The 27,012-nt window shown below is 47.1% G+C and overlaps 1 protein-coding gene and 1 long non-coding RNA gene across 4 annotated transcripts in view; one reads left to right on the forward strand and one right to left on the reverse strand.

Annotated features, from left to right (window-relative positions):
• Nucleotides 1–20,775, forward strand: part of LOC143674592 (SPOC domain-containing protein 1-like) — a 29,402-nt gene extending 8,627 nt beyond the window's left edge. Inside the window, exons 2-16 of one of the 2 annotated variants that reach the window (XM_077150506.1) lie at nucleotides 10,477–10,518; nucleotides 11,461–11,637; nucleotides 12,084–12,125; nucleotides 12,262–12,340; nucleotides 12,545–12,635; nucleotides 13,415–13,574; nucleotides 13,722–13,838; nucleotides 15,063–15,188; nucleotides 16,999–17,110; nucleotides 17,326–17,476; nucleotides 17,846–17,981; nucleotides 18,468–18,557; nucleotides 18,821–19,007; nucleotides 19,907–20,042; nucleotides 20,444–20,775. In XM_077150506.1, the coding sequence (XP_077006621.1) occupies nucleotides 10,489–10,518; nucleotides 11,461–11,637; nucleotides 12,084–12,125; nucleotides 12,262–12,340; nucleotides 12,545–12,635; nucleotides 13,415–13,574; nucleotides 13,722–13,838; nucleotides 15,063–15,188; nucleotides 16,999–17,110; nucleotides 17,326–17,476; nucleotides 17,846–17,981; nucleotides 18,468–18,557; nucleotides 18,821–19,007; nucleotides 19,907–20,042; nucleotides 20,444–20,603 (1,794 nt within the window). In that variant the 5' untranslated portion in view covers nucleotides 10,477–10,488 and the 3' untranslated portion in view covers nucleotides 20,604–20,775. Of the gene's footprint in view, nucleotides 1–10,476; nucleotides 10,519–11,460; nucleotides 11,638–12,083; nucleotides 12,126–12,261; nucleotides 12,341–12,544; nucleotides 12,636–13,414; nucleotides 13,575–13,721; nucleotides 13,839–15,062; nucleotides 15,189–16,998; nucleotides 17,111–17,325; nucleotides 17,477–17,845; nucleotides 17,982–18,467; nucleotides 18,558–18,820; nucleotides 19,008–19,906 lie in introns of both variants that reach the window. The other variant, XM_077150505.1, reaches the window with a different exon arrangement.
• Nucleotides 20,776–21,146: 371 nt separating this feature from the next.
• On the reverse strand, nucleotides 21,147–22,987 carry LOC143674593 (uncharacterized). Of its 2 annotated transcripts, none has more exons than XR_013171120.1 (3): nucleotides 22,640–22,987; nucleotides 22,307–22,454; nucleotides 21,147–21,618 (listed from the first exon to the last, which is right to left on the reverse strand). It is a non-coding gene; the product is annotated as an uncharacterized LOC143674593 (long non-coding RNA). The 2 variants fall into 2 exon arrangements; XR_013171121.1 differs by having other exon boundaries at nucleotides 22,634–22,987.
• Nucleotides 22,988–27,012: the final 4,025 nt, after the last annotated feature.

The following is a 27,012-nucleotide window of genomic DNA, read 5'->3' on the forward strand; positions in this document are numbered from 1 at the left end:
TGCTAGTGTATAGAAATGCTACAGATTTTTGAATGTTGATCTTGTAACCTGCTACTTTGCTGTACTCATTTATTAGCTCTAATAGTTTTGTTGTGGATTTTTCCGGGTTTTCGACGTATAGTATCATATCGTCTGCAAACAGTGATAGTTTTACTTCTTCCTTTTCAATTTTGATGCCTTGTATTTCTTTTTCTTGTCTAATTGCTCTGGCTAGAACCTCCAACACAATGTTGAATAATAGTGGTGATAGTGGACATCCTTGTCTTGTTCCTGATCTTAGGGGGAAGTCTCAATGTACTTTTAATTTTCATTTCCTTATTACTAAGGAGAATCTTTTCATAATTCCTGTTAAGTCTTTTGCCAAACATTTTGTTTGTTTAACTTTTCCTTATCGATTTGCAGGAGTTTTAAAATATATATATTCTGGACACAACTCCTTTGTTAGTTATATATATTGTGTGTATATATATATTCTCTCTAAGTATGGTTCATAATTTTGCTTTCCTTGTGATGTCTTTTGAAGAGCAGGAATTCTTAATTTTAATTTAGTCAAGTTACATTTCATTTCCAATTTTTTATTTTTAATAGACTACTTTTAGAGCACTTTTAAGTTTACAGAAAAATTGCACAAAAAAGGACAGAGTTCCCATATACCGCCCCCACAGTTTCCTGTTATTAACATCTCACATTGGTGTGGTACATTAGTTATAACTGATGGACTAGTGTACGTGCATTATTATTAACTGAAGTCCATAGTTTACATGAGGGTTCACTCTTTATGTGGTAGAGTTCTGTAGGCTTTGGCAAATGAGGAATGTCATGTATCCACCAAAAACTGTCTTGTGCTCCACCTGTCATCCTCCTTCCCTCTCCCTGGACTCACAGCAACCACTGATCTCTTAACTCTCTAATTTTGCCTCCCAGAATATCCTATAATTGCAATCATACAGTATGAAGCCTTTTCAGACTGGCGTCTTTCACCTAGCAAAATGCATTTAAGGTTCCTCCATGTGTTTTCATGGCTTAATAGCTCATTTCATATTATTGATCAAGTATATCCCACTCTATGAATGTGCCACAGTTTATCCATTCATCTATTGACGGACACCTTGGTTGCTTCCAGTTTTAGGCAATTATGAGTAAAGCTGCCATAAACATTTGTGTGCAGGTTTTTGTGTGGATATGTTTTCAACTCGTTTGGGTAAATATTTTAGAGAACCGTCACTGAATCCTATGGTAAGCCTGTTTGTGTGAGAAACTGCCAAACTGTCTTCCAAAGTGGCTGTCACATTTTACCTTCTCAGTGGCAATGCATAAGAGTTCCTGTTGCTCCATATTCTCACCAGCATTTGGTGCTGTCAGTGCTTTGGATTTTAGCTGTTCTAAAAGGTGTGTTTTAATTTGCAGTTCCCTAATGACTTGTGATGTTGAGCATCTTTTCATTTCCTTATTTGCTCTCTGTAGATCTTCTTTGGAGAGGTGTCTGTTCAGATCTTTTACCCATTTTTTTAGTTGGGTTGTTTATCTTCTTATTGTTGAGTTTTAAGAGTTCTCTGTATATTTTGATACAAGTCCTTTATCACATGTGTTTTGCAAATATTTTCTCCCTGTCTGTGTCTCAACTTTTCATTTTCTTAACAGTGTCTTTCTCAGAGTAGAAGTGTTTCATTTTAATGAAGCTCAAGATCAGTTTTTTCTTTGATGAATCATGCTTTTGGTGTATTCAGAAAGTCATCACCAAACCAAGGTTACCTAGATTTTCTCTTACGTTATCTTCTGAATGTTTTATGGGTTTGCTTTTGCACATAATTCCATTTTGAGTTAATTTTTGCAAAAGGTTTCAGGTCTGGATCTGGCTTCTTTTTTTTTTTTTGCTCCTTGATGTCTACTTGTTCTGGCACCATCTGTTTAAAAAAAATCATCCTTTCTCCACCAAATTGCTTTTGCACTCTTGTCCAAGATCAGTTGACTTTGTGTGGGTTTCTGTCTGGATTATTTATTTGGTTGCATTGATCCATTAGTCTATTCTTTTACTAATACCGCATGGTCATGATCTCTGCAGCTTTATATTAAGTCTTAAAGGTGGATCGTTTCAAGTCCTCTGGCTTTGTTTTTTTTTTTTTCGGGATCATCTTGGCTGTTCTGAGTCTTTCGCCTTTCCATATAAACTTTAAAATTGGTTTGTTTCGTTTGTTCTTTTTATCTTTTAAAGTAATTCCTTTCATGTCCCAAGGCCACAAGGATGTTCTTGCATAATGAGTTGTTTTCACTCTTAGGTCTCTGAACTATGTGGAATTGATTCTGTGAATGATGTGGGGTCATGACCCAACTTAATTTTTTGAAATATGGATATCCTATTGTTCCACTAGCACTTACTGAAAATTCTATACTTTCCCTCTTATATGCAATGCCAACTCTGTTTTAAATCAAGTCTCCGCATGTGTGGGTTAGGTTGCTGGTCTCCCTATACTCATCTTGATCAAATTGTCTAATATTATAATTTGTGCTAATAATACACAATCTTAATTAGAATAGCTTATTAGTAATTATTGGTGTCTGATGAGACAGGTCTCCCCACCTTGCTTTTCAAGAAGATCTTCACTCTTACATTCCTTTGCTCTTTCATATAAATATTACAATCAGCTTGTCAATTTCCACACAAAAATATTTGTTGGGATTTTGATTGAAAATATATTGAACCTATAAATCAGTTGGAGGAGAATTAGGATTTCTACAATATTGAGTCTTACATCCACGAAGATAATATATTCCTCCATTTATTTTGCTCTCCTTAATGTCTTTCAACACATCTTTTTTTCCAGATATATTCTTACATGCTATATATACATATATTTTTATTGATGTTGTTATGAAGAATTTCAGATATACATAAAAATAGACCAAATAGTAAGCAGGATTTGACAAATTATGGACCATGGGCTGGCCACCTGTTTTTGTAAATAAAGTTTTATTGGAACATGGGCATGACTGTTTACATGTTGCTTGCGGCTAACTTTATTCTATAAGGCAGAGTTGTGTAGTTGCTATACAGACCATGAAGCTGGCAGGCCTAAAATATTTTTGATCTGGCTCTGTGTCAGTTTGAAAGGATGCATGTACCCTAGAAAAGCTGTGTTTGAATCCTAATCCCTATTCAGTACTGTGTGCTTGAACTGCACTTAGGTCATCCCCCGGAGCTGTGACTCAATCAGTGGTGGTTGTTAAGCTGAATTAGGTGACGACATGTCTCCACCCATTTGATTGGGTCTTGTTTAGTTTCTGGAGCCCTATAAAAGAGGAAACATTTTGGAGAATGAGAGAGATTTGGACAGAGCAGAGAATGCTATAGCACCACAAAACAGAGTCCACCAGCCAGCGACCTTTGGAGATGAAGAAGGAAAACGCCTCCTGGGGAGCTTTATGAAACCGGAAGCCAGGAGAGGAAGTTAGCAGATGGTGCCGTGTTTGCCACATGCCCTTCCAGATGAGAGAGAAACCCTGACTCTGTTCACCATGTGCCTTCTCACTTGAGAGAGAAACCCTGAACTTCATCGGCCTTCTTGAACCAAGGTATCTGTCCCTGGATGCCTTAGATTGGACATTTCTATAGACTTGTTTTAATTGGGACATTTTCTTGGCCTTAGAACTGTAAACTAGCAACATATTAAATTCCCCTTTTAATAAAGCCATTCTGTTCCTTGTATGTTGTATTCTGGCAGCTAGCAAACTAGAACAGGCTCTTTACATAAAAATGCTGCCAACCTCTGGAATGAACTCCACACACTCATCACTCAGACTTAGCAGCTAGGAGATTGTGACTGGTCTTGCCCCAGCCATATCATCTATATTCCCATCCATTCTCTCCCCCCATTCTAAAATTATTATGAAGTAAATCAGAACTCATTTCATTTTATCCATAAATATTTTAGTTTGTATCTCCAAAAGTTGAAAACTAAAACTTTTTTTAAAAATGCAATAGCATTATCATGCCTCTTTAATATCATCAGGTATTCAGTCAATGTCCAAATTTCCAATGGTTTTATACAGGTGATAATTTTATCGTTTGTCTTTTTAAAGTCAGGATCCAAATAGGGTCCACACGTTGCAATTGATTGAAAAGTCTTTAAGTCTCTTTTACTCAATCTGTAAATTCTCCTTTTATAGCTTGTTTTGCTTGCTATTTGTTTTGGAAGAACTAGGTCGTTTGTCCTATAGGTTATTGCATCCTGTGTGTTTATACCTTAGATAGTCCTATCTTCTTTATTTCCTGTAAACTGGTGGTTGAATCAGAGGTTTGATTAGATTCGGGCAGAAATTTTTTAGCCCAAACTGCTTCATAGGTGGTGGTGTGTTCTTCCCATCAGAGGCACATAATGTCTGGCTGTACTATTTTATATTTTCTGTGCTATTATAAAATGGCAACTTGTAAGAAATTGCATTTTCTAATGTTGTTGGTGTATAGAAATGCAATTGATTTTTGTTTATTGATTTTGTGTCCAGAAACCTCACTGAACTCTTTTATTAGTTCATATAATTTATTTATAGGATATTGTTTGTTTGCTATGTAGACAATCATATCATACACAATATGAGGGTTTTGTTCCTTCCTTTTCAATTCTTACACCTCCCCACCCTTACTGTGGTAGCTAAACCTTAGTATAACGCTGAGCAGAAGTCGTAATGCATGAAACCTTGTCTTGTTCTGGATTTTAAAGGAAATATAATGAATGCATATATTTTATCAAATCTGTTTTTTTGCATTTATTGTGATAATCATATGATTTTGTTTGTTTGTTTTGGCATGTGCAGGCTCTGGGAATTGAACCCAGGTCTCCAGCAGGACAGGCAAGAATTCTACCACTGAGCTACCCTTGCACTGCCTATTGTGATAATCGTACGATTTTTATCCTTTAATTTATTAATGTAGCAAACGTCAGTTAGTTTTTTTTAATGGTAAGTCAATCTTCCGTTCTTGAAATCAGCTCAACTGGGCCAGGTTTTAATATTTTAAAAATATTTTCTAAGTTCATTTGGTTTATAATTTTGGTATTTATTTTGATGAGTGAACTGGCCCTAAAATGATTTGTTCTCAAACTGTCATTGGTCTCCTAAAATTTTGCTGGCATCAAAGAATGGACTGCAGAGTGTTTTCTTTTCTTCTATTCTCTGTAATAATTTGTATAAAATTGAAATTATTTGAACATTTGGTAGAATCACTTGTAAAAAAAAATGTCTGAGCTGGTATTTTTTGAGGAGCAGATGTTTCCTTTGGGGAAGATTTTAATCTACTGATTCAATTTATCTTAAATAGTTATAGTTTTATTCAGCTTTTTCCTTTGAGCCAATTTTGCTATTTTTTTCTAGAAATGTATCAATTTCATCTGAGTTTTAAGATTTATTGTATTAGCATGAAATTTTTTACAGTAGCTTCCTACTGTCTTTTTAATGTCTGTGCATACATAATTATTCATTCAAAATATTGTTTAGTTATATCTTCCCTCTTTTCTTTAATCAGTCTTGCAAAGAATAGTTTCTTATTTTTTCAAAGAATCAGTTTTCTTTATCCTCTCCATTATGTTTGTTTTCAATGTCATTATGATTTGCTTTTATCTTTATTTCCTTCTTTCATCTTTCTTTCAATTTATTTTGTTACTTTATAATGTCTTAAGGATGATGATTGGCTCATGAATTTTCTTTTTTTTCTTTCTAATGAAATAATTTAAAGCTATAAAGGAATGATAATTTTAGCTGCATCCACAGATTTTAGTTGTTTATCATTAAATTCTAAATATTCTGGGTGGGCCACGGTGGCTCAGCAGGCAAGAATGCTTGCCTGCCATGCCAGAGGACCCGGGTTCGATTCCCAGTGCCTGCTCATGTAAAAAAAAAAAAATCTAAATATTCTATAATTCTTATTACAAGTTTTATTTGGTTTGTTTGCTATTTAGAAGGGTGTTTCTTAATTCCAAACGTAAATATTTCTTATTTTTCTGTTGTTGCTTTTTAACTTAATTGTACTGTGGTCTGAGAATGTGGCCTTTGTCTGAGCTGTCCAATATGACCGTCATACCCAGATGTGTCTCATAAACACTTGAAATTTGGCTAATCCAGATTGCAGTGTGCTGTAAGTATAAAATACCCACCAGATTTCAAATTCTTAGTACCAAAAAACGGACATAAAATGTCTTAATAAATTTTAAAATTGATTACATGTTGAAATAATAACATTTTAAATATGTTGAAGTAAGTAGAATATAAAATTAATTTTACTTGTTTCTTTTTAACATTTTTTTCCTAGTAGAAAATTCGAAAGTACACATATGGCTCACATTATGTTTTGGCTGAACAGTGCTGATCTAAAAGACACCAATATTTTGAGATTTATTGATGTTTTCTTTATGGGTCAGGCTGTATTAATTTTCATATATGTTGCACATGTACTTGAAAAGAGTGTGCATTCCACATTTGTTAGAAGCAGTATTCTGTATCTGTAACAGTACAAGCTTGTTAATAGATTTCATCAACTCTCCTTTATCCTTAGTAGTTATTTTGTCAGATTGTGTTATCAAAGAATGAGGGAGATACATTAAAATTCTGTGCTGTAATGATGAATTTGTCTCTTTTTTTTGTAGTTCTACCGTCATCGTTGCTTTCTATATTTTGAGATTGTTTCGTTAGATACACCTAAGTTTACAGTTGTTATAGCTCGTAGTAAAAGCGTTTACCATTATGTAGTGAGATCTTTGCCTCTGTATTTTGTCTTAAAATGTTTTATCTGATATTGATGTAGCTATGCAAGCTTCTTTTTGGTTGGCCTTTATTATTATTATCCCACTTTTTGGGGGGTAATGGTTCTGCTTCATGTATTTTAGAAGTGGGTCTTAAATCTTATAATTGGATTTCATTTCTTTAAAAATCTGATAATTTTTGTATTTAGCTGAGGCATTAGTCACTTACATTTGTTGTAATTACTGATTTATTTAGTCCCACATCTTTATTTTGTGCTTTGCATGTATCCTGCATTTTCCATCCTTTTACTGGTTCCTTTTATATTGATTATTTTTTCTTACTTCTTTTTGTCACTCTAGTTGTTTGAAAATTTTTTATACCTTCCTTTTATTCTTTTGGTGGTTATATTATAATTTTTAGCATGAATATGTAACTTATCAGAGTGTAAAAGTTTATCTTTATCCTCCTCCCAGATTATACAAGGATCTTGAAATACTTTCACAGTAGCCATGCACCTTCCCAGTTTTTGTGTTGTTATCCAGTAAATTGGTCCTATCTTATTTAATTCTGCAAATTATACATTGTTATTATACTTTTATATAATTGGTTTTTGTTCAGATTTAATGACATGTTTAACATTTTCTTTGCTCAAAATACTCCTTGCGTCTCAGCTTTTCAATCAGGGATCATTTTTCCTTTCTTCTACCTCAGTTCATCCTTTAGAATTTTGTTTATTGTGGAAAATAAAATTCTCAAGAAAAATGAAAACTCTCTTGGTTTTCTCTACAATATCTGTATTTCATCATCATTCTTGAAAAATATCTTGTCCACAATTGATAGTTATTTTCTTTATGCACATTGAAAATATTCTACTATCATTTACCTTTCATTAGCTGTAGTCTAATTGCCATTCCTTTATGGGTAAAATGTCTTTTAGTGAGAGACATTTAATGTAATTGTAAAAGGTGTCAACTCTGGAATCAGACTGCTGGATTTGAGTCCCAGCTCATTGGTTTAGTAGCTGTGTGATGCTGGGCAAACTAATTAACCCTCTGTACCTCTACAGGCCTCCATTTCCTCTTCTGTAAAATGGGGATAATAATAGTACCAGTATCTACCTCATAAGGTTGTGGTGAGGATTAAATGAACTAATAGGTAAAGCATTCAGAACAACAGTAGCACATTGTAAATAATATTAAAGTGTTAACTATTATTTTCTCTCCGTTTTTAAGATCTCTTTATCATTGATGTTGAGAATTTCACTATGATATGTCTAGGTGTATATTGGTTTTTATTTATCCTGTTTGGAATTCATCAGGTTCTTTCAAGCTGTGAGTTGGTGCCTTTCATCAATTCTGCAAGATTCTTAGCTATTATATCGTCAGATACTGCCTTTGCCTCATTCGCTCCCCTCTGTCCTTCTGGACCTTAAGTTAGATTAATTAGTCTTTTTCACTCTATCCTTTTAGTCTCTTTGATTCTCTTTGCTGCAAATATTCTGATTTAATTTCTTTAAATCTAACTTCCCGTTCATGAATTTATTTCAGCTCCATCTAATATGTTGTTAAACCTAAATTAAAAGTTTAAAATTTTAGTTATTGTTATACTTTTCATGTCCAAAACTCATATTTGGTTATCAAGCAAATCTGCTTTTGTCCTTTTTTTAAAAAAAATAGCTTTTTGCCCTTCACTCCTATGTTTGACTCCTTTTCTTACTTATTTAACATATCATACAAACATTTTATAATCTGGTCTGATAAGTCTACTATCTAAAATCTTCAGTGTTCAATTCCAGTTTTTTAAACATTTTTTTAATTGTGAAAAATAGATACAAAAAAGCAATAAATTTCCAAGTACATTTTAATAAGTAGTTATACAACAGATTTTAAAGTTTGGTATGGGTTACAGTCCTGCGATTTTTCATTTTTTCTTCTAGCTGCTCCAAGACAATGGAGACCAAAAGAAATCTCAATATATTGATTCAGCATATTCATTTGTTAAATCCTATCTTCTCTATTATATTCTTCCTTCTTTTTCTTTTCTTTTTTGTGAAAAATAACATATATACAAAAAAGCAATAAATTTCAAAGTATGTTGCAACAATTAGTTGTAGAATAGATTTCAGAGTTTGGCATGGATTTCAATTCCACAATTTTATTTCTAGCTGTTCTAAGGTACTGGAGGCTAAAAGAAATATCAATATACTGATATTTGTTAAACCCTCACTTCTCTGTTAACTTCACCATCACTTTTGATCTTTCTCTTCCTTTTTTAGGGGTATTTGGGCTGTGCCCATTCTAACTTTTTCATGTAATTCCATTGCTTTTTGTTTGGAACCTCATAATGCTGGTAGTAGGACCCCTGAGTCAGGGGCCAGCCACAGGGTGTTTTTTTTTTTTTTTAATGGATAATCAATTGTGGTTTATTAATACAATGAAATACTTCTCAGTAATAGAAATGAATAAATGAATGTGACAAAATGAATGATTCTCACAGGCATAACAATGAGCAAAAGAAGCCAGAGACAAAGAATGCTTACTCTTTGATTCTATTTATATGAAGTTCAAGAACAGGCAAAACCAATCTGATAGCATGATAGAAGTCAGAACAGTGGTTGCTTCTGGAGAGCTGGGTATTAACTGGAAGGGATCCGGAGCCATCTTCTGGGGTGCCAGCCAAAAGGTTCTAAACTATGAAGGGTCCTGCTACTTTCCTCCCTAGATGTCCCCTCTTTTCTTTTTTCCTGTCAGTCTCAATTTACCTTTTTGAAAGGCTAATTCATTCCCATGGTTCAAAATTTTTAAAGTGAAGAGTTTGCTTCCCAGCCAGCCAGTCTCCTGTCCACAGGCAGCCTTGGTTATTAGGTTCTTCTGGATACTTCCAGGAATTATTTGTATTCAAGCAAATACAAATTAAAATTTTTTTCTTGCTGTTTAATGCAAATGGTAACACAGTACACATTGTTTTGATTTGTGTTTTTTAAATAAAAATATGTTTCTGATTATAAAAATATACAGATTCATTTTGAATAGCATAAATACCGGGATCTACAAGTAGAAAGCAAAAGTCCCCCTGGAATTTTATTCCCCAGAGATAACCTCCATAATGCATCTATAAATATGTATTTACATAAATGGGTTTATGCAGCAGATATTTCATAATCTATTTTTTTCCTCCTTTTCTTCTAAGGATACACTATGACATCTTTCCATAAATCTTGTCATGTCGGTTGATGTTCTCAGGGCCATCTCCTCGGATAGCCCACCAGTTACGTTCCTGAGCTTTGGAAGTCAGCAGAACTAGGTTCTAATCCATAGTCGCTATGGGACTTTTCAGACCTACTCTGAACCTCAGTTTCCTCATCTGTAAAATGGGAATAGAAATAGTACATATCTCATGGTGTTGTTCTGGGACCTCATGAAATCCTGTGTGTTGTGCTTCCTCCAGGGTCTGCCATCTTGCAAGTTCCCCAAAGATGATAGTTGTTATTGTGTCTCTCTTGCCCTTTTTAATGGTCACACAGAGTTCTTAGTATGATGTGTCATCATTTACTAACCATCCCGCTTTTATGGACATTGGCTTATACCCACCTTTTTGGTTACAAACGCTGACCCAGTGAATATTGAACATACATCTTTCACCCTTGTGTGTTCGTCTTCTCGGTGTGAATTTCCTTCAGTTGGGTCATTCTGAATTGGGTCAGAATTCCCTCTGGATTCTAATCTTTGCATCTTCTTTCTTTTTAAGGAGGAAGTGGAGATGCCCCGTGGGGTGAAGCACGTGTGTTACGTAGGTCTTTACTTTTTATCACGGCCCTGGTTTCCTCCCTTTGCCCAGGGCTGGGAAGGTGCGAGGCTCTTAGCCCCCCTTCTCTAGCACATCCTAATAGCCAACATCCCCTGCCCCATCATGATTTTGAATCTTAGATTTCCAGTTTCCCCCAAATCTTGGAATCTTACCATTTCATAGTGATTCATTTAAAAGTTAGTTTTCCGACCCATTTGCCTCCAAAACAATTCCCCATGATTTGCGATAAATAAAAAGAATCAAGGCACACTTAAAACAGGTTAAGCACCTAATGGAATCAAGAAGAGGCATAAATGAGAAGGGGAAATTTTGTTACAACAACCCCTTCACCCTCTACCAGTTCTGGAAAGCGACAACTTCTAGGCTCAATGTTAACCCTGAGCACGCTGGCAGCTATTTAGCAAAAGAGGCAGCAGCGTAGACCCTGATGCTCTCTGGCAGACCAAAAACCACTCTGTACCTTGTAGTGGCCAGGAAGGGCTTCCTCTAGGGGCAATAGGGGGCATGATCAGCAGCCTCACAGAGGGCTGATGGACAGGTTTGCCATGTGGCTTCTTTTGGACAGGCAAAGAGCAAGTGAGTGATCCCCGAGAGGGGGTGTGATGGAGTTCTGACAAGGAGGGGGAGTCACAACAGGGCGGGTACCCCGATCAGTTGCAGGGACCCTACACAGGGTCCTGTTAACTCTGAACATGGCTGGGGATGAGAGAGGAAGGTAAGGGGATGAGAATGAAGTCATGCCCCTCTCCAGGGAAGACAGGCAGTCAGCAGGCATTTGTGGGACCTGCTCTGTTAGCAGACCTTTGCTAGGCATCGGGAATTCGGTGGGAACCAAAGCAGACACGGTCCTTGCCTTCATGGGGCTAACAGTCCAGTGGGGGAGAGTGACAGGGAGCAATCTCAGGTGCTCTTTTCCGCCCGCAGCTTGGGTCCGGGGCGACCATCCAGCTCCTGGGGGCCATCATCTGCAGCCAGGCCGGGGAGCCCCAGCCTCCACAGCTGGAGGCCCTGGAGAACTTGATGGAGATCAGTTCAGTGTCACCTGTGCAGAGGCCGAGGCGAAAGAAAATGCCCAGAGCCAAGGGCCCTGCTGGGTACCAGGTACAGAACGGGTTCTTTATATGTGCGATGTCACTCAATCCTGCTGCGGGAGGCACCTTCACACCCGACCCACAGAGACAGCACGGGGGCTCAGAGAGGCCCTATGACCTCAGAATGGAGCAGTCAGAGGTGGAGCCAGCTCCTGCATCCGCCCCCCGCATCTGCCCAGGGCCCTGGGGCCTGGGTGCTCTTTCTCCTGAACCACTGAATTCTGGAGCTTGAGTGGAGTGAAGGAGAGGCTGGGTCTCTAGCTCATTTGGAGAGGGAGCATTCAGCCTTGGGCTTCTGCGTGTGCCCTGCTGCCCCCGAGGCCCTCCACGGCCACCTTCAGCAGGGGCCGCATGGGGCTCTGGTGGCCTCTGACCCCTTCGACCTCACGGGCAGCCGTTCCCTGCGCCTCGGGGACCCTACTTCCTTCTTTTCCACCTTCTCTCTCTCTCTTGCAGGAGCGGGTTCCCGATCAGGAGGCTGATGCTGAGTGTCAAGGGGTGAGTGGTGCTGCCTGACCATACGGCCTCCTTCACTGGCGCAGGGTCAGGGAGAGTGTGGGGTGGGGGCTGACTGGGGAGGCAGTGTCCCCTGGACCCCGAGGTGCAGCCTCAGTACCTCACCCCTTCCCCCCAGGCCCCACTTCCACAGTGCATCCTCGTGGACCCCGAGGAGGAGAGGCCTGGCGAACAAGAGGAACAGGGGCAAGACTCAGGTGAGGGGCCATGGAAGGTGCCTTTTGTCTTGCAGGGGATCCCTGGGGAGGGGGTTCGGACCCAGCCCCTGCTAGGACTCTTTCCCCCAAAGGGGTGAGGGCTGTGGCAGCCTAGCCCCTGTCTACCTGTGCCCCCAGTGCTGAGTTTGTCCCCTTTCCAGCTCCTTGGCACCCCCTGGCAGCTGTGACTCTTTCTCCCCATAGCTCAGCCTCAGCTCCAGCAGGAGAAGCTGCCCCTGAATATTGGGGTGCGGGACACTGTGGTCCGTGCCATGCAGGAGGTGCTGCAAATGCGGTAAGGCCTTGCTCCCCACTTCCCTGACATCCATGACCCCGGGGCTTCTCCCATGCGTCCTGACGCCTAAGGTTTCAGTGGTCAAAGGAAACCCTGCCGTGTCCTGCTCTAAGCGCTGCTGTGGTTGTGACAAGGTCACTTCCCCTATAGCCAGCAGGTGGAAAACTGAAATCTGAACCTGGGTCTCTGCTCTAAGGCCATGCGGTCCCAGTAAGCCCCTGCACTCAGCATCTGCTCAGGTCCTCACGGGTGTCCCCCCAGCAAGCGCTTTCAGACACAATGAGATTCTATGCTGGGAGCATCTCAGAGATCTGAGCCCAGAGCTCTCATTTCCTGTTGGTGAGAGCAAGGCCCAAAGAGGGCAGGACTCTACAGGGGCCACACAGCAAGTCAGTGGCCGGCTCAGAGTTCCAGCCTGGGTCTCCTGACCTCTGGACAGAGCTCTGTCCCCTTCCCTGACCGGTGTCTTTCCCTCCGGGCTTTCTCCCTTGTTCCATTGGCCCAGGCCTAGAGCATGGTGGGAGGAGTCAGACAGATGCGGATTCAAATCTTGACGTTGCCAGTAGCCGCGTGGCCTTGGGCAAGCCCCTTATCTTCCCTGAGCCTCCGTCTCCCCATTCTAAATAATGATAATAGTCTCTTCTCACAGGGTTGGGGTGAGAATAAATGGGTTCATGGGGGAAAAATGCTCAGAACAGAAAGCAGATTATTGGCCCAGAATGCCCGGGCCTCCTCTCAGGCTCAGTCTCTGTGTCCTCCCTTACCCCCCTCTCTCCCAGACTCCAGGCGCTCCCCCACCCGGCGCTGAGTGAGGAGGCCGTGGCGGCCGTCGCGGCTGGCATCGAGGCAGCCCTTTTCGACTTGACACAAGGCACCACGTGCCGCTACAAGGCCAAGTACCGCAGCCTGGTGTTCAACCTGCGCAACCCCAGGAACCCGGTGAGGGAGGCTTCGAGCCAGGCCAGCCCCTCCCTGGGGGTCTGCAGAGCCCTGGACGCCGGGCAGGACATGGTGGGTGGGTGGGTGGGTGAGTGGATGGGCGTTCAGCATGGGTGGGGGGTGCAGCCCTGATCCCCACCCCTGCAGGACCTTTTCCTCCAAGTGGTGCGTGGAGATGTCACCCCATACAGCCTGGTGCGAATGAGCTCAATCCAGCTGGCCCCTCAGGAGCTGGCCCGCTGGCGGGACCAGGAGGAGAAGAGGGTGAGCAGCTGGGGAGCAAGGGAGACGGGCTGTGGGGGCGGGGCCTGAGGATGGGGCAGGGAGAGACAGGACGGCAGGGGAAGGACAGCACAGAGAGGAAGTTGTCGTCAGCCTCCCGGAGGCGCCCCTCCTTCCATCCCAGCCTCAGAAGCTCTGAAAGGTGAGAAGACTTCCCAGTGACTCAGGGGCCCCATGGTCCCTGCACATCACAGTGACAGCCCATATGCCCTCTGTCCGCGGGCCTCTCCCTGCCTGGGGGCCCCTTAGGGTCAGGCTTGGCGTGGGCGCCGGGTGGGCTTTGGGGAAGGCCTGCCTAGTGGTTGTCGGTGGCTGAGAGAGCAAGGGAAGGAAGGATTTAGGGACCGTGGCTGTGGGGCACTGAGGTCCCTGTTCTGGAAGGCACTGGACTGACTGAACTAGTAACCATTAGGTGAATCTGTCCACTCTCTGACTTTCCAACCATGGCGGGGCCAGGAGGCAGCACTGGCTGCATCATTTGCGAGGGCCAGTGCAAAATGAGACCGCAGGCTCCTTGTTCAAAAATCATTGAGAATTGCAAGATGGCGGCAGCGGAGCATTAAAGAAGTCTGAGGTCATGGGCGGGTACACAGATCGCAGGCCCCTGGAGCCATCCCCACCAGGGAGGATAGGACCCCTGTCCTCCAGCAGTTGTTAGAGAAGGAGGGACGTTTCAGACAGGGTGACATTGATAACAATATGAATCACAACGTGCCTTTCCTGGGAAGCAGGCCTTGGGCTGAATGCTCTGCATGTGGATAGAACGCTCTCAGCATGTTCCCAGAGAGCAGACAGAGGCTCACACAGAGGAGGGGATGGCTTGCAGCCACTCATTTTGTGGGTCCCAATTAAAGGCCTGGGGGGGGGGGGGGTACTCCAGAGCCTACCCTCTTTCTACTACACCACACCCTTCCCAGGGCAGAAAGTGGGTTCCTTCAGACTTGTGGTGAAGGTGAAGGCCAAGAAGGCTTCCTGGAGGAGGCAGGGCTTGAGTTGAAGGGTGAATAAGTGGAAAGTGGAAAGGTAGGGCTGAGAGAGGAAGGCATTCCAGGTGAGGGAGATGGCAGAAGCAAAAGTGTGGCGGGAGGGAAGGGAAAGGCCTGGCATGGAAGGAGAGGGGCCACAAAGGAGGAGACTGAGCACTTGGGCTCTTGGGGGCCAAAGAGCTCCCAACCCAGCCGAGCTTGACTCACTCCACCCTGCCAGAGCCTGGAGATCATTGAGCAGCAACAGCAGGAGCCGTACAGCCTCCCATCCACCAAACTGACCCACAAGGGTGAAGTGGAGATCCAGCGGGACACTGACCAAACACTGACCTTGGAGGACTTGGGGGTAAGCGGGAGCCTGACCGGTGCCAGGCGGAGCCTGTGTGGCCTTGGGCAAGTCGCCTGACCATGCTGAGGCCCGGCTTCCCTGCAGCAAAGTGGGGAGAATGAGCGTGACTGCACAGGGTCCCCATGCACATGGAGACAGACAGGGCCGCTGGTCTTGGCAGTGCCTCCTCTGCTGGTCCCTTCCTCTTTGCCCAACCCCGAGGCACCCCGGTGAGTGGTCCTCAGCTCTAACCATCACCCACAGCCTCAGCCATTCTGTGCAGACCTCTGTTGGAGATATTTTTATGAATAGAGACCTATTATTTTTAGTTGAAGGGCTGGGGACAGTCCAGGCAGGGAACCACCCAGCACCCACGGGCAGCCAGTCCAGCAGGGCGGGCCTCCTGGAATTCGCCCCTGGGACCTGGAAAGCCCCCAAGTGTGTCCAGAGTCTAGGTCTCTCTCTTTGCTGGGTATGTGTCCCACCTCCATCCCGCTGCCCCACCCCCCTTGGCTCCTCTGTCTTGTACCCCCCAGCTCTGTTTCCTGCAGCTAATCAGAACTGTCCCTAGGCGCCTTCAGCCACTCCTGGATGAAGGCCACTCAGGCTTCATCTGGCGCATCTCAGGCTCTGGTTTGGTGTTCCATGGGTGAGCTGCTCACCCCTTTCCCATCAGCCATGTCCCATCAGCTGGAGGGCAGGCCCCTTAAACCATATTCATTGACTCAGTACATATACATATAAGTGTAGGGAGAGAAGCCAGGAAGACCTAGAGAGAAGTCCTCAACCCCACGAGAGAGGAGAGGCAAGAAGGTAGAAATGTAGGAGGAGGCGAAAATAACACCATAACCTCAACTCTTTTTTGAATACCTACTATACTATATGCCTCTTTTACAAATAGTACCTCATTCATACTTCACAGTGGCCTAGCAGGTAAGCACCATTAGTATGCCCGTTTCACAGATTTGGAACCTGTAGCCATTTGCCTGAGGTTGCACAGTTTGCATATGGTGGAGCTGAGATTTCAACCCAGGCTGTCTGACCCCAAAACCTGTGCTTTGGCATCGCTGTGGAGATGGTTTGTTAGCAGGTTAGAGTTTGAATCTAATTGCAGAATTAGACTATTCTTCCCAAAGCAGTGCTTACTCGTTCCCTTATTCACCATGGTTTGAATTTTTGTCAATATGCATGGGGTGTGTGTTGTGGTTGTGTGTAAAGCTATTTGTATGGTGGGGGGGAAAGTGATTTGACAATTTGGCGATGAACATTAACGGTCTTAAAAACGTTCGTTCTCCCTGATTCTTGTCAATTGCTTCTGAGAACTTGTCCTAAGGAAATAATTCAAAATTTAGGAAAATCTTTCTGCATGAAGCTCTCTGCAATGCTATTCAGAACAGGGAGAAATTGGAAACAACCCAGATGTCTAGCAACAGACGTGGGTTGCTGACTCCAGACCACTCGTCCGTGCTGCGTTGACACAGAACGTAATGACACGGCAAAGGCCTCTGCTATAATTAATGAACAAAATGACGATATGCTTATTTGATCCCAGCTATTTTAGTAAAAGGACCCCAAAGCTCTGTGTAAGAAGAACTAGTAGAAAAAAATACCCAGAAGTTCAGCAGGTATCTCTGAATGGGCGGATGCAGGGTGATTTTTTTTTTTTTTTCTATATTTTCCAAATTTTCTTTAATGACTTCACAGTACTTTGGAAATAGAAGAATGGGTTGTTTGGAAAAATGCAATAAACCTCACCCCTGAGGCTCCCTTCCCACGGAGGGCCTCCAGCCCCCCAGCCCCCTTCCAGCTCTCCTTCTGCATCTCCCAGGGCCTCGGGATGTCGCTGGAGTGCAGCCCGCGGGCCCTGCCTGCGGCCTCGGAGGACACCATGGAGCAGCACAAGCACCACTTTCTGGACCCCGACTGCCGGATCTGCATGGGTGGGAACAGGGTGCAGAGGCAGGGTGCAGGGGGTGGCGGGCAGGCAGGAGCCGACGTGGGAGTCAGCAGCAATAGGGACCAGTGGCCTGGGGAGAAGGTGACAGGGTGGAGGTGCCCACGTCCCAGAGCGCCTCAGAAAGAATCTGGTTCAAATGCTGCTCTGGCTTGAGCCCCACTGCCTGCCCGTTTCAGCTCCTGCCTCTGCTGTTTGCAGACTGGGAGCCCTCGAGTGAGCTGCCAGGTTCCTTCAAAGCTGCCAGGAGGCACGAGGATAATGTCTGCCAGGGAGCCCCAAGCCCAGCCCCTGAATTCTCACCAGAGATGCCCCTAAATACAGAGAAATTGCCCACGGAGACCCAGGACAGGTGTGGCTGGGGAGACCCAGGACAGGTGTGGCTGGGGGCAGGGAGTTGGATATCCTCGGGGAAGGGGGACAGCAGACACAGCGTGGGCTTTGGCATATGGCCTTGGGCAAATCCTACTTCCTTTTTTAGGCCTCTATTTCCCCATCTGTGCAATGGAACTCATCACCCAGCTTTCTGGGTGCCCTTTACATGCACACACACGCTGGGCCAGTCTGTGGATTCAGCCAGCACCGGGGTCTTTGTTCCAGCCCCCTGCAGTGGGGACACAGCACCTGCTCTGAAAAGAAAGGAGCAGGGGCTGGGGAGCGATGCTGGGGGGTGTCCTGGTGACTGCTCTGCCTGGCCCTGTCTCTCGGTCCCTCCCTCTAGGCCCCACACTCTGGCTCCTTCCACAAAGGCCCTGCCCAGCCAGCCGCCCTGGGAGGGGGCTCTAGACATGTTCTCTATCAAGCGGTTCCGGGCCAAGGCCCAGCTGGTCTCGGGGCACAGCTGTCGGCTCATCCAGGTACTCCTGTCCTGCCTGCCAGGGCCTCCCTTACACACTGACCAGCCTGGTCACACCCCCATTTGTTCATTCATTCATTTACTCGGTTTTCTAAACAAGTCATCGGCACTTACGTGTGCCAGGCCCTGTGGTTGGCATGGGGATGAATGAGACAGCGGCCCCAGTCCTGCAGAGATGACACCCCGTAATGCGAGGCAGAAAGTGGGACACATCCAGGAGAGGAGTGTGGCATCTCCCTGGCCCTGGCCCACGGAGAGTTTTAGGAGTGGTGGTTGAATGACTGAATGATCAGATGAAGTGATGGAGGAGGGGGAGAGTCCTAGGAGATGGACCTGGACAGGCTGTAAGCCTCCAGGGGCAGTTAGGGCACCAGGATGGCAGCCCATCCTCCGTGCTGCACGCCTTGCCTTCTGCGGGCAGGCATAGAGACCCCCTCTAAGTGGGTGGGAATCTGGGGGGCTGACTGGCCATCCTCCCTGCCCCCAGACCCTGCCCGAGGTGATCCGCTCAGCTGGCTGCATTCCCCCCAACACTGTCTGGGACCTGCTGGCCGGCATCTGCCCAGCTGAGACCAAGGTAACTGGGCCCCCTTGGGTGCCACCTTTTATCCTAGCAGCTTCCCTGGGTCCCTGCCCTTCTCTTTGGTATTGGGATATCTGGGTCTGGTTCCCAGCATGCCTGCCGGTTCACCACGTGACCCCAGGCAAGTCCTTCTGTTTCCCCTGCTGTCGTAGGGGACATGCTTCCTCACTGGGGTCACAGGTTTAGATGAGACCAGAGGTGCTTGCAGGAGCAAAGGATGGCTGCTTCTAGAGCTGCTGTCCTTCCTGTGGCCGCAGGACGTCAGTGTGGTCAGACTGTGCCCACACGGGGCTCGGGACACTCAGAACTGCCGTCTGCTCTACTCCTACCTCAACAATAAGCAGCGCCATGGCCTGGCAGCCGTAGAACATGTGGGAGTGATACTGCTGCCCCTGCCGGCCTTCCAGCCCCTGCCTGCCAGACTGCGCCCTCTTGGTGGCCCAGGTAAGTGTCCCCATGTCCATGCAAGTCCCTGCTTCCTCTGATGTGGTCACCAGCCTGGGCACTGTCAGTGGAGGCAGACGCGTCTCAGAAGGGAACTTCTGAGACAGGCAGATGTGATAACAGGGACAATAAAAGCTCATACCTGTATATGTGCCAGGCATTGTTCTAAAAGCTTTACTTACAATAATTCCTTTAGTCTTCAAAATAACCCCATCAAGTAGGTACTGTTAGTTTCTCCATTTCACAGATAAGGAAACTGAGGTAGGGACAGGGTCGGTGATTTGTCTAAGGCCACATAGTAACAGAGCCAGGCTTCTCACCTGGGTGACACGGCTGCAGAGACTGGGCTCCCAACTGCCATATTCAACTGCCTTTCTGATTAGGCACCTGTGAATAGAAACTCACAGGCCAGACATAGCAGGACAAAAGCAGGACCCCTGAAGAGTGGACTAAAAGCATCACCTGAGCCAGGAGCTATGCTGGGCCATGCATGGCCTTTGTGCACGGACCCCAGCCAGGCCATAGCTCCAGGAAGCTCTGAGAGGTGTGGGGAGCTCATGGGGTGGACTGGGCTGATCCCCCAAGCAGACCACTTGACTTTTCTAAGATGCATGGCCTGGTCAGTGAGCTAGACAGAATCCATAAAGCCTTGAGGTCAAACCTTCCAGTCTCCACCCTCAGCCAGATGAACCCTTTTCTATGCTGAGACCACATCTTCTGAGACAGGCTCACCCTCTGCTTCCTTCCAGCATCTTATGACCCTCAAGGCTGGAGCGCTCTTCTTGAGGTCTAACAACCAGCTCTCCTGATGCAGCCAGAATGTAGTTTCTGGGGGCCGTGTGCTCTCTGCATTAGGCTTCTGGTGTCTTCCTCTTTCCCACCCTCCGCTCTCTTTCCAGGCCTGGAAATCACTCACTCAAGCTTGTTGCTGGCCGTGCTGCTCCCCAAGAAAGGACTACCAGACGCAGCAGCTTCCAGCCCCTTGTCAGGGAAGGTTCGCAAGATGGTCTCCTTCAACAGGAAAGTGGAGACGAGGTACTACCAGCCAGAGGCCAGGAGGCAGGATGTGGCCTTGCAGGACGCCCCTCCACCACAGGGTGCCCTGAAAGGGAGCCAGGACAAAGGCAGCCTGACTCCAAGATGGACTTCGGGTTGTCAGAGGTTCCCCAGAGGCAGGGGGAGACCGTGGGGAGAGCCTGAGACCTGGGAGAATCCTGGGCGAGGGCAGTGGCTCCCAGAGTCACATTGGTCCCAGACTGGGCCATCCTTTTCAGCTGCACCAGCTGGCCGAGGCCCTGGTCGGCACCTCCACAGGGCCTCCTGTCCCCACCAAGCCCTGCTCCAGCACCTCGAATCCTTGGTGACCATGAGTCACCAGCTCCAAGCCTCACTGTGGCCTCCTGGCCACAGAGATGGCCCCCTGTCCTCTACCACAGCTTCCCAGCCTCCTGTACGCTCTGGAATACTTGGCCTCTTCTGCCAGTCCCCTGCAGCTCCAGAACCCCCTGGCCCGAGCCCCTGACTCTGCTTTGGGTCCTCCAGATGGGGCTTGCTCTGAGTGCCCCCTCTTCAGAAGGCCTGACCCTGTCCATGTAACAGAAGAGGGGATTTTTATTTCCTCACTGGTGCTGACCCCTGAGCTTTTCCAGGGAGAGAGACAGGGGTGGAGGAAGGGAAGGGTCAGCTCAGCCCACCTGCCCTGTTTCTCTCCTGTTCTGCAATCTGTTTGGAGTTGATTTTTGGTTCAATAAAGATTTTGGCAAAGTTGGAGCTGCCTCTGCTTACTGATCAGGAGACCCCAGACTCAGTTTGTATGTCTGTGAGTTTCCAGGCACAGATGTGGCAGAATGTAAGTGCTGGGGGTAGAATGGGGTAGCCTTGTGAGCAGCTTCTCTGAGGCCCTGTGCCCCAGTATTCAGCTGTTGCAAGATTTTTAAAAACTTTTTATCGTATAATATTACATATATACAAAGCAAAGAAATAAAAAAGCAATAGTTTTCAAAGCACTCTTCAACAAGCAGTTACAGGACAGATCCCAGAGTTTGTCATGGGCTACCATACGATCCTCTCAAATATTTCCTTCTAGCTGCTCCAGAGTATAGGAGGGTAGAAGGCATAAATTTTTTTTTTATCATCACAATCGACTTTTTTGTGTGAAAAATAACATATACACAAAAAAGCAATAAATTTCAAAGCACAGCACCACAATTAATTGTAGAACATATTTCAGAGGATTTTGAAGTAGGAGGAAGAAGGCACAATAGCAGAGAAGGCAGGACTGGAGTGGGGAAATAGAAACGGACAGAGGCTATTGGAGTACAGCCACTTAGAGACTGCAAGGCAAAAGGAGAGCAAGTTGTAATAGATTTAAAATTTTTCTGTTACTAAGATTTTTTTCCTGTGAAGAGTTGGGGGGTGGGGGTGGGGGCTAGAACATACCTCTTCCACATTCCCTGTGTCTGTGTGTGCATGTTTGCACCTATGAGGGTCTCTGCGTGCACAAACCTGTGTGAATGCGTCTCATTCCATATCTGTGTAGAGAGCTCTGTTGAGGAAGTGGAGAGATCCAGACAGAATCACTTCTCTGTGTACTTCCTGGTAGTACCTGGAGCTGGAGGAAGTCAAGGGTCTTGCTTAGGGGGTGGGCATTCAGAGTGGGGTTGGGAACTGGTGTTAGGGCCGGATGGTGCTGCTTTCTCTTGGTTCTGCGATGAGCTCCTAGAAGCCGCTCCAATTGTAAAGCGGGTCAGCGTAGGCTGTACAGCGAGAGAATTGAGTCTGGGGATTGACCTGGGAACTGACATGGAGAAGCAGGACCTGGCTTAGGGGAGAAAACTTCCGGCAGGATCGCACTCCTAGCCCCCAGGTCCGAAGGGGCGTAACCTTGTCCATCTTCTCTCTAAGGTACCCATGTCCTGGCCTCGCCTGGGCACAGCCGGATTGGGGAGGAAGGGGAGATGGGCAGGGGGCCCAGAGAAGTCCTTTGCCCCAGGAGCTCTGCGGCTGCCCTACCCGCAGCCGACAGCAGAGGGGGCCCTCGGTCTTGGGATGGAGGCTGGGGCTGGCGGGACTGGAGGCCCAGTTGGGGGCGGAGCGAGGTGCGGCATTTAGTGGAAAGTGTTTGAACTAAATTGAAGGTGGGGTGTGGGGTGGGGGTGGGGGTGGGGATAGGAAGAGGGGCTTGACAGGTGAACCGGGGGAGGGAACGGGGACCCTGTGGGAACTTTTCCGGCTCTGAGAGGCGTGGGAGTGCTACAGCCTCCGCGCCATATGCAAATTACGCAAATTACTATGCAAACCTGCAGTTCCAATTCTGAGTCGGCAATTTGGGTCGTTTTTCTAACGCAGTTGGGGCGGGAGAGAGCGCTGTGCACACCGTTCCCCCTAGGCCCGGGGCTTCCTCGGATGGAGACGGCAGAGATCCCTACGTCGGGGACGGCTTACATCCTGCACATTTAGGGAGGAACAAGCATTGTACTCTGGGCGTTTGGAGCTTCAGTTTTCCCCTCTATAAATGGGGTGATAACGCAGCACTCTAACACCTCGTCCCGCGAAAAGGGCAATAGGTGGACCCCGAAATCCTGCACCCGGCCTCGAGGCTGGGGGCTGGACAACATCATCCTCACCCCCACCTCCTTTTGGCTCTAGTCCACAAACCCCAGCCTTTCTCCCTTTGGCGAGGCCGGGAGCGTGGGTAAGGCACGATGTTGCTAAGGGGCGTGGCTGACGGTTGCTAGGCTCGAGGGCCGTTGCTAAGCAACGCTGGGCGGGGCTTGCGTTGCTAAGCCAGAGTAGGAGTCTCCGGGGCCCTTAAAGGCCGGAGAGCTACTTTCCTCTGTTTTAGTGGAAAGTCCCAAGCAGGGAGAGATCGCGACACTGCTGTCCCCGCGACCGTCTCCGGACTTCAGCTTCCCTAGGGCAGGACGCGGTCTCTGCGGGTCCGGGGATTCGCACCCTCTGCGACTCCCTGGTCCTCCGCGTGCTGGAGCGAGGAGGCTTGCGTCTTTTCACACGAATCTATGGGCCTATCTGTACGGGGCGGGGGTTGGGGGGTTGCGTTTGGTTTCCACAGCAACCTCTCTCATGTCACCCCATTGCTCCCAAAGGTTTGGGCGGTTGCGTTGTACACATTTACATATATCTACATGTCATTAACATAGAGGCGGGGCCTCAACTTGTTGGGGCAACTCTAGGTCAGTTCCCGCCGGATGCGCACGTGGGCTGCGAATGCGTGAATGTTTCGCTTCCCCACGTTCCCTCGTATGGAGTGGGTGGGTGAGCAGTGATAGTGACCATCGATCGCCCTGACCATCGATCTTACTGAGCCATTAGCATGAAATCTGTCCAGAGACGCCCACTCTTCCCAGGCAACACCAGATCTGGTTGGAATCCCAGTTCTGCCCTCTTCTGGTTGTGTGGCCTTCCACACGTTTAGTTAGCTTTTTCTCTGTCTCAGTTTCATTCTCTGTGAATAAAAATACTAATTTCTAACTTACCGTTGTGTGTGAAGGTTCAATGAGATGCTGCTTTTTTATACCCTTATTGCTGGTTCTGGCGTGCAAGTGCACAATAGTAGCTTCCATTCTCCCTGGAAGACCCCAGCTCCTCTCAGGACCCAGCCAAAGCAGAACCAACTCGCAGCTCAAGAGATAGCAGCTAGATACCAGGAAGAACTTCCAGATGTCAGGGCAGACTGTATTCCAGGCACAGGATGAGGACTGTTGGTTTGCTTGTTTGTCCAGCTTGGAGGCTGGAGGTGCAGACACCCCTCCCAATAACATACATACACCTTTGTCTGGCTCAGGGAGCTGATAATTTCTCAAACATTGCATTCTGGTCCCCAGGGCAGTGGAGCCTAAGATGGATGCAGAGCCGAGGAGGAGGTGACTGAGGAAGTATCCACCAGGGCTGGGATGTCTGAATGCAGCAGGGTTACGGCAGGAGGCTGAGGGCAGAAACTTTGCATGGAGATTCAGATGTCTGAGCTCTACTGGAGAGGACTGGGAAGCCCTGGGGCCACTCCCTTGCCTTCCTCGGCCTCTGTTTCCCCATTATGGACAATGGAGGATCCTCTGCTGTGTCTGAGGGGCAACAACTGCTTGGTATGGGGAACCCTCTAACAGCCACAGCTGAGTGGCAGTGCTGTGGAGGGCGGCAGTTCCCTGTTCTTGGAACTGTGCAAGCCGAGGCTGCCAAAGACCCCTTGAAGGTGGCTGAGATGGGGCAGCAAATCTCCTCCTGGAAGTTCTCGTTCTTGTTTGGACCCCGACTGCTCCAGATATCCTCCTGAGTGACTGGGAAGCCCTTCCTGGGTCTAAGACCTGCTCTGGCTACTGCTTCTTGTCTTCCTATCTCCCAGTGTTTCTGTAACTTTAACAGACTTAGCTGCTAAGATCAGAGGGAAAACAGAGGAGGTGTTAAAGGGGGAGAATCAGTTCCACTGTTCTGGTCTCTTAGGTCTCGGTTTGGTTCAGAAAATAAAAATAAATGAGGTTGGCTCCTATCCTGGGTAGAGGAAGGTTGTTTGTCATGGGGAGGTGGTGTAGGAGCTGGGTTCTGATTGGTCAGTCGACTTCCTGGAGGACATACCCTGAGTTGTCACTCTGACCACTGCATGGAGGACTGTTGTCTGCCAGAGGATGGCAGTGGGCCAGCCCCTTCCCTGCTAACCACTTGTCCTCCACAGGTGAGGGCTCCAGGGACAGGCTGGGAGCCTGGCAGTGGCCGGCTGGCCTGCCCGTGTCCCACTCTGGGCGCCAATTAAGTCTCTCCATCCCTAGCTGCGCCGATTAACAGCTAATAAGGCAGCAAACACCTGCAGCTATGGAGGCGAATTAAGAGCAACAGTTGGCATAATACACAACCCGATAAGTGAGCAATTAACAACCAGAGAAAGATTAATAGAAGCAATTATGTCCTACTCGGAGCTCTGTATATACGACTGTCAATGGCTAGGGGATTCAGTCCAGTCCCGCCCAGACCCACCCCACGCCACAGCCTCTGCCGGGAGGGAAGGCAGCCAGGCCGGCCTGTGGATCCTGGACCACAAAGCCACATACACACGGGACCGCGTAGATAGACAAATGTGCACATAGGCATATATCGACAGACACACTCAGAGAGTTGGCTCACAAAATGCCATCACACGGATACACAAGCTCCCGGCTGTCACACACACACACAGAGTCATACAGATGAGTACCCACAGACACACAGAGGTCCTTTCAGAAATAACATATGGAGAAAAATACCCATACAATGTCAGAGAGAGACATTCCCTGTTATACACAGAGCTGGAGGCCCGCAGATACCAGACACACAGCTACACGCAGATATACAAACTTAGACATGTAGAGACACACAGATCCACAATCACAGGGTCACATAAGCATAGGGACCTCTGCTCTCCTTTGAGACCCACCTCTCAAAGGGCCTTCCATTTGGGGAGGGCGGCAACGCTAGAATGAAGGTGGAAGAGCACACAGAAGGGCAGAATATGCGCGCACACACGTACAAGCATGTCTGCGTGCCTGCAAGGCTCAGCACATGTGTCCTTGCAAGAGTGTGCATACATGTGACTGTTTTATCGATGTATGGGTATGTTTCTCTGTGAATATACAGGTGCCTGCACGGCTGTGTGGCTGGGTGGCTCTAGAATGTTTTTATATGTATGTTTGCTATTGTCTGGCAGATCTGTGACTACACATGTGAGTGATGGGCTCATGTGTGCTGCTGTGGTGGTACCCAGGTCTGGGTAAATGTGCGGCTATATATCAGTGTGGCTTTACGTGTGTCTTTTGGTGGTCATGTGTCAGTGCTGACTCTGTGCTGAGTCAGGTAAGGGGAGTTTCTATGGGATGCATCCTGGGGAGCCTGGGAACTTGATGATGCCTGAAAGCCAGGTTCACCTCCAGGGGACAGGGTTTGAGGACAGTCCGGGATCTTCTCAGGCTGACTTAGTTCTCCCCTCAGGGACTTCCAGCTCCTCTGGCAGGGCTCAGGACCATTTTGCCTTACCCTGGTAGAAGGAGAGAAATGAGAACAATTTTGAACAAAATGAACCTGGAGGTTAATTTCTCCTGATTGAAAGTCGAACCAAGACTTCGCTGAGAAAGGCCACAAACCCGCAGCTCCAGTCCCCCCTGGGGTCCAAGCCCTCCCTAATCCAGAATCTGGCCTGGAATTTCTCTTGGAAAACCCCCAGACTCAAGACCCATGCACTTAGCCCACTGTCCAGGGCATACACCGTCATAAACAGAAGCCCCACAGCACAAGGATGCAGTCACACACTTAAAACCTAGACACACAGCCACAAAAACAAATGCATAAAAACCTCCTGGCAAGCACACCTAGACCTATCCACCCGTGCACAGACTCTCTCCACCCCAGACTGCACCCACACCTGCACTCCCACGTGCTCTCACACCTTCCACTTTCTGCAACGAGCCTAGTGCCAAGCTTGAGGGCCCAGAGGGAAGTCCTGAGCCGGACCTGCCTCCCCTCAACAACAGCCTGGCCAGATGGCACAGGCCGCGGGGCCCCAGGAGAGCTCTCCATCAACGACTAACCCACCAGCTGACAGGCAAGTGACAAACAGAGGCTGGCTTTGCCAGGGGGAGAGCAGGGGTGTAAATAAGCAGGTAATGAGACTCCCCAACATCCCACCCCAGGCCGGGGTGGAGACTGCCCAGGGCCTCTTGTGCTTGGGCAGGGAGGAGGTTCTGAGACATGGAGACACACACTCACAGGGAGATACCCACCCACGCTCAACCATCCGAAGGACACAAAAGGACCTGGGCACAGACAGACACCGCCCCTGGTGCCCACAGGTGCAGGTGCCCCTTCCACACAGATGAGTCATGAGCTGCTCAGCACAGCCAGAGCTGAGCTTGAGGAGGTCCTGGCCAGGCCCCTCGCCCCAGCCTGGTTTCCCATCACCTCGTGAAAATGGACAGACAACCGTGGTGGTGTTCAGGGGAAAAGATCTGAGGGTCCCAAAGCCAAA

Source organism: Tamandua tetradactyla, chromosome 2, assembly GCF_023851605.1.
Source record: "Tamandua tetradactyla isolate mTamTet1 chromosome 2, mTamTet1.pri, whole genome shotgun sequence".
In the NCBI taxonomy this organism is placed as follows: Eukaryota; Metazoa; Chordata; class Mammalia; order Pilosa; family Myrmecophagidae; genus Tamandua; species Tamandua tetradactyla.